Here is a 7,416-nt window from a genome sequence, read left to right as displayed (position 1 = left end):
TACCCTCCTCTCCTATCACTGTGAAGAACAACACTCCTGCTTCTCCAGCTTCACTTTTCCAATCCTCATCATCCTCCCCTACACACTCTCAGCTAGTGGGAATACCCTCATTTACCACATATGCATCTCTAAATTAGTCCACCCGTACTTATGCTATGACTACTCGGTCTATGAATAATATTCATAGACCCAAACATCTTTACCCTGCCATAAAACATCCTCTTCCTTAACCTGTAGAGGCCACATGTGTGTCTCAAGCCTTGAAGGATCCCAAGTGGCGGCATGCTATGTCTGAGGAGTTCACTGCTTCGATTAAACATGACACATGGGAGCTTGTTTTGCTACGTCCTGCCATCAAACTCGTTGCCTACAAATGGATTTTTTGTATGGAATGAAATCTCGATGGTAGTATTTCTCGCTATAAAGCACGGTTGGTAGCCAAAGGTTTTCATCAATGGCATGGTTTTGATTATAATGAGATGTTCAACCCTGTTGTGAAACCGGTGACTATTTGAGTTGTCCTCTCCATTGTTATCTAGAAAAATTGGCTACTTTGACAGCTAGATGTTAATAATGCATTTTTGCATGCCCTACTTCAAGTGGATGTATTCATGGTTCAACCTCCAGGTTTTGTTGATCCTAATTCACCTTCTTATGTTTGCATGTTAAAAAAGTCTTTGTATAGCTTGAAACAAGCACCTTGTGCTTGGTACCAAGAACAGAGTGTTAATGTTCTTCAACTGGGATTTCAGCAGTCCAAATTTGACTCCTCTTTTTTTATCTACAATTATGATGGTGGTACACTTTATTTTCCAACATATATGGATGATCTCTTACTCAGTGGAAGTAATTTAACTGCTATCTCTAAAGTTGTTCAGCTGCTTGGTCATCAGTTTTCTCTAAAGGATCTTGGTCTCTTAAATTATTTTCTCGGTGTCAAGGTGATTTCAGTTAGCCATGAGTTGTTCCTCTCCCAACATAAATATATTTGGGATCTTCTTTCTTGCACCAAGATGGACGATGCCTAAGCAGTAATGGCTCCACAAGCCACAAAGGATCTTCTTCAGCTTCCGGATGGCTCTTCTCCTTCTGATCCGACTGAGTACGGCCGAGTTATAGGAGCTCTCCAATATCTCTCTCTTACTCGACCTGATATTGCCTTCCCAGTCAATAAGTTGACTCAATTCATGCATTAATCATCTCAGTTTCATTAGACTACTGCAAAACGCGTTCTACGGTACTTGAAGGGCACTCTAAATCATGGAATTCTCCTCAAGCATACTGAGAATCTCACTCTTCATGGGTTCTCTGATGTAGATTGGGCCGGTGATAGGGATACCAGATCCTTCACCTCTGTCTATCTTAGTTTTCTGGGTGATTGTCCTATTTTCTAGAGCATGCGAAAGCAGCGTGCTATGACTCGTTCCTCCACCAAGGCAAAATATCGTACTTTTGCTTCAACCACCTCCGAGCTTGTTTGGATTCGCTCATTATTTCATGAACTCGGTATTCCGATTACTAAATCCTCACATTTATTTTGTGATAATATTAGTGCTATTCAGTTAAGTCTTAATCCTGTTATGCATATGAGGATGAAGCATATTGCTATTGATCTTCATTTTGTTCATGATCTGGTCACCAAAGGAATGCTACAAGTATCACATGTCAGCACCCAAGACCAGCTTGCAAACCACTTGACTAAAGCTCTATCACGTCAGAAATTTCAATCTTTGTGCTCCAAGATCGGCTTATTTGATGACACACCTATCTTGAGGGGGCATATATAGGAAATTGTGTAGTTTTCCAGCCAACAGTCGATTTGGTTGATATCCAATAGTTTGCAATAGTTTGGGATTCTCCAATTGTATTCCTTGAATATTTGTTTATATATGATAGTCTAGGATCTTCTTGTTTTGATATCTAAATACTTTTAAATTTATAACAACCATACTTTGTGCAAGTTCTATATATAAGACATCTTCATATCAATGAAAGTATTTTGCAAATTCTATAGCATTCCAAGTTTAAGTATTTAAATAATATATAACAAGTAATAAATTTTATTTTATATTATCTCACCTAGTTTCATTTCACCTTCACATATGAAATGTGCGGTAGTGTCATCTGTGGCTTCATTCTAAATTTCTAATTATGCAACCTCCCATGAAAATTTCATTTCAACCCAAATTAGAGGGCGGTTAGAATGTGAAGTTTATGTTGAACCTTTCTCTAAAAATTTTTTATGAGCATAATCATTGGAACTAATTTATTAGGCGCGATGGCGGTGTAAACCGGTGAATTGTCAAAGAGGAGTGAAGGCTGTAGCGATAGGCAGTGAGGTCATTTGTGAATTATGATGACAGCTCCCAAAAGGTTATGAAGTCTTTTTTGACTGTTTCCCCCAAATTGAAAGTGGCGCATATTAATTAATGAATTTTTATTATATGATAAATATACAAATGTTGGTCTGCCGGTTAGCGCAAGCCATTGACTGTATGATGATCCATAAATAAGAATAATACTTTTTATAATATTTTTAAATATAATTGTAATTGAATCAATTTGCTAAGGCATATTTTTTTCATATAAAATATTATTAAAATTAAAAAGTTTATCTAAATATAATTAAAAATAAGAAAAATAACTAGTTAACAAAAAAAAAATTGTTCATTAATTGTCTGTACATACTCACACAGTTTTATATACTTTTCATTCAATTTTTCATTTTATTCCTTTTTCATCTCATTCCATTTTGCAAGTCAAACAAGGTGTTAGTAATGCAAGCATTCATATGTATGAAAAAAAAAAAAAAAAGATAGACATTAATTATACATGTTTTTGGAATGACTTGCAATAGCAATTAACTATTTATAAAATTACCTATTGAAATAAATTATTTTTAATACTTGAATTATTGAGAAATTAATAAAATATAATAACTTCTCGACAAACCAAATCATCAATATCAATTTCAAAATAAGATGTATTTTAAATGTTAAGGCTTTGTTTGGAACTTGAAAAATCTTATAAAAAGAAAGAAAAATAACAAAAGAATCAACTTTTTTTTTTTTAATGTTTGATTACAAGTAAAATGCAAAAATAATAATAATAATAATAAAATCAAATCACTAAACAAAAAAAATTAATTTTACACTTTATTAATATTTGGTTTTTCTAAATTTTGAATCCTACTAGACTCTTGAATCACCAATCTAATGGTTACAGTTGGTATGCACTAGCGCAATTAATGTTTTTTTTTTCTTAAGCCCCCACTATCAAATACTAAAATGTACATGGTTTTAATTTTTATTTTATTTTATTTTTTTAATGCATGAGATATTGCCTTGAAAGTCTAACTTGAAAATTTTAAGTTATGTCTCTTATGAGAAGTAGTTCACCTTTCACAAGGCCAACTCTTCCTTAAAGTCACTAAAGTGCTCCAAAAATTTTGAGTCTCCCAAATTTTTTTTTTAATATAATAATGTTAACATTTTTTATAGAATTCACGTGTTTAGTGGGTAAAGTCCACATGCAGTGCAGTTAAAATTATTTGATGGATTTAGAAAAATTAATTTTAAATAAAAATAAAAATTAAATAAAATATTAAGAGTCCATAATAAAATCATTCGCTTAAGACCCCATATTATGAAGAGTCGCTCCTGACCTTTCATCATATATTTTCTTTCACCTCTTCTCAAAAAATAAATCCAAGAGCTCCAATATAAAACTCCTAATTTGAAATGTTTGCTGTGAAAACATGATTGTAAAGGTAATAATGAAAATGAAAATGACACTTTACCTTTGCTTTTACACTCCTTTGAAACTTGAATAGTTTGAGAGAAAAACACAAAAAAAGAAAGAATATATGCAGGATGCTTGACAAAAAGGTACCTGTATGGAATAGTTGGTACAAACACAGGTGGCAATGCACTATTGGTATAAATTGTAATGGGGTAGGTGCTTACCATTTTTGTAGATTTTAAATATTAACAATGCCTTATGATTAGTGAATTTTAAATTTACCATGAAAAAGATTTTGAAGATGAAATCCTTTTTTTTTTTTTTTTTTTTTTATGATTTTACAAGAAATCGAGAAAAAAATAATAGAAATTATTTTTTGCTCAATTTTTTTCCCCTTGATCCAAGCCAATCATACTGTCCTTTGGAAGGCAAATTTATTTTATGTAGTAATCAGTATAATCTTCTTGTATAAATACAGCAAACTATGCAAGTAGTTTTTTTTTTTAATTATAAAAAAACTACTTTTATATATTTTTTAGACGACTTTCAAAATTAATTCTTTATAAAATTATTTACTTGAATTATTTTTTAAAGAAGCATTAAAGTAACTTAAGTATTAAATTATTATTTTTTATACTTGAGTCATTAAAAAATTAATAGAGAATCAATCATTTTCCCTACAAGAGATCAAATCTTGTATCACTTTTGAAATTCTGACAAATTTTGAAACACAAGAAGGCATTAAGAAAATAAAATCACAGGCATAATTAAAGTCTTGACTCTTAAATCAGCATTCAAATCCGGTTGGTAGGACTGTGTATAGGAATTTTTCTCAACCTCATTTAAGTCATATATATGAAGCTGAACATTCTTTCAAAATAACGTAAGAATGAAAAATAAAATTTATAATTTGACTACTAATGCAGGGGCATTTGCAGATAATCACAATAACACGCTATATGGATTACGAAACTTCCATTTAAATTTGTATGTATTCAAATAAAATTAAATACAAAATTTATTCATAAATTTAATTAGTTTTTTATATTTGATTAAAAGATGAATTTTTTTTAGGAATATAATATTTCAAAAATTAAATATTAAGAGAAAATGAAAAAAATTAATATTTTAAAAATAATTTTATGTTAGATTTTTATTTTTATTTTTCTAAAATTAAGAGGATAAATTAAATTGAAACGGACAAGGGCTGTGTCCACCTGACTTTTGTACTCTTGCAGGAGGCATTGAATTCAGAGATATAGCCTGCTTAAATGCTTATTACCCTTTTAATTGATTTAATACCCAACAAAGACAATTAATTAATCCCATTGCAATTATTGCAGCAATTAAATACTCCTTAATGTCAATGGCACATCGGCGTCCACACATTATTTTTCCATTTTTTAGTACTCTGCTGCGCCTGTCATTTATCCACATTTGTGGCTGCACCCATCTCACCTACTCCCATGCTACAATTTGCACAAAACTATAAGCATTTTTCTGAAGCATACAATCCAAATTGATATTAATGGTGGTTGTTTAGAAGACAAATCTAGTTTAAATAGAAATAAAATATGATATAATCATGGAGTGTAGACAATTTAACAAAAGAGAATAGAGAAAATTTTAATGTACACTAGACTTTGATATGCCACACACATTACCATTATTTATTGGATTCCTGCTCATCAAATAGTTACTGGATGCATCTGAAAGAAAAATAATAACAATAATAATTGAAGTACAAACTATTATATATATATTTTATACATTTTTATGAGTCTTCCATTTGTTAGCCAACTCAGAGAGGGATCTAGTGGAAGAGCCGTCTTCACGTAGCACCCTTGCAGCTGAATCCTTTAGGCCCTTCATTCGATTGCGTAGCCTCTTCCCTTCCTCTCCCTCCATTAGACTCTTCACAACCTTTGCAATTTCCTCTCTCTTTATAATCCCGTCTTCCTTAACTTTTGGCCGCAAGGAAACTTTCAAATCCTCCGTAAGCAAGACCGCGTTCATCCTCTGTTCAGCATAGAGCGGCCATGCGATTAGGGGGACGCCGTATACCACGCTTTCGAGAATAGAGTTCCAACCACAATGAGTTAGGAATCCGCCTGTGGAGCCGTGGCTTAGGACCTGGGTTTGCGGGGCCCAAGAGGGCACCACGAGACCTTGCCCCCTGGTCCTTTGTAAGAACCCTTTTGGCAAGAAGCCAAAAGGATCCCCCTGGCTTTGCACACTAAAGTATGCGGCATTAGCAGCTTTGTCATCTGGGCTTCTAACCACCCATAAGAACCTTTGCTCGCTCATCTCCAAACCCAAAGCTAGCTCATTCAGCTGATCAGAAGATAAGGTCCCACCACTCCCAAAGGAGATGAAGAGCACTGACCCGTGGGGCTGATCATCCAACCACCTCAAACAGTCCGACCCGTTTGACCCACTACCCGAATCCATCTTTATCACCGGTCCGATCGGGTAAACCGGCGGCTTACCCGGTTCTTCCTCCTGCAAAGCCTTTATAGCTCCCCCTTCCAACTCCCAGAAGCTGTTCACCATTATACCTTCGGCCAGTCTGTACCTCTTCGCGTGGTGAAGAACCCACTTGTAGGCATCGTTTTTCCGGTCCTGAATCGGGTCCAGAAGATCTCTCCCGTGGATTGGAATGCAACCTGAAATCTTTACGGGTTGACTCAGTTCCCTGTACTCGCAAGAAACGGACTCGTCGAGCTTGGGCAAGTAGAAGAACAAGGACAGGGCCATGGCGGTGGAGGGGTAGAAGATATAGGGCGCAACGTCGAACTCCTTGGCGACGTCGAACGCGTCGGTGCCGAAGAGATCGACGACGAGGGCCACGAGGCGGGCGGAGACGGCGAGGGACTTGAGCACGTCGCGAATGGCCGGGAGAGAGCGAGTGACGGTGAGGGAGATGACGGTCTCGGCCATGAGGCCGTCCGGCGAGAGGTCGTCGAAGCTGACGGGAGGGAGGAAGACGTGGCTGATGGCAGGGGGGAGGGCCTGGAGGACGGCTTGGTGGGCGGGCGTGGGGGGCCCGTCGGTGGGGACGATGAAAGTGAAGGAGAAGCCGTGGCGGTGGACGAGTCGCTTGGCGAACTCGACGAGGGGGATGAGGTGACCCATCCCGGGACTGGGCAGAATGGCTACGTGGGGCGTTTGGGAATCCATGGAGGATTTGAGCAGAGTGGATGGACGGACGAAATGTTGGAAGGGCAGGAAAAATTGAAGAGGAAGAAGATGGGAGGTGGTTTTTTTATAAGGGGTGATTGGGTTGAAAGTGGGTTTGTTTTTAGCGAAAGGCGGGGTAGATGGACGGCGCAAGCCCTTTGGAATATATTGTCACGAGTGGGTTTTAATTATAGGGGGGCAAAGGGGTGGGGCCTGGGGCGGAGGGGGTTGGGGTGGATTATGGATAGGCAAGGAGAGTGGGGATTCTAATTTCTAGACGGGTGAGAAATGAGGAAGAGGTGAGCGCATGATGTCATCTTCAGCGTAAGGCTTGTGTTAGCAATTTAGATTTTAGGGATGCTATGCTATGTGGTATGTACACATAACGCTTTGCATCGTGGGAGCATGCACATGTGCACTCGGCAACCTTTTCACATCGTGCCATCCATCCTCTCTTAAAGGTCAAAAAAGGGGTAAATTAATCAATTAATAAAT

The 7,416-nt window shown here is 36.7% G+C and overlaps 1 protein-coding gene across 1 annotated transcript; it reads right to left on the bottom strand.

Annotated features, from left to right (window-relative positions):
* Positions 1-5,383: 5,383 nt before the first annotated feature.
* On the bottom strand, positions 5,384-7,161 carry LOC131166795 (hydroquinone glucosyltransferase). Its single transcript, XM_058125376.1, has one exon. The coding sequence runs from the start codon at positions 6,919-6,921 to the stop codon at positions 5,506-5,508; it is 1,416 nt and encodes a 471-aa protein (XP_057981359.1). The 5' UTR covers positions 6,922-7,161; the 3' UTR covers positions 5,384-5,505.
* Between the last annotated feature and the right edge of the window lie 255 nt (positions 7,162-7,416).

This window comes from Malania oleifera, chromosome 10, assembly GCF_029873635.1.
Source record: "Malania oleifera isolate guangnan ecotype guangnan chromosome 10, ASM2987363v1, whole genome shotgun sequence".
Taxonomy (NCBI): Eukaryota; Viridiplantae; Streptophyta; class Magnoliopsida; order Santalales; family Ximeniaceae; genus Malania; species Malania oleifera.
The sequence above is the reverse complement of the archived record's forward strand: the minus strand, read 5'-3'. Positions and strand labels throughout refer to the sequence as shown.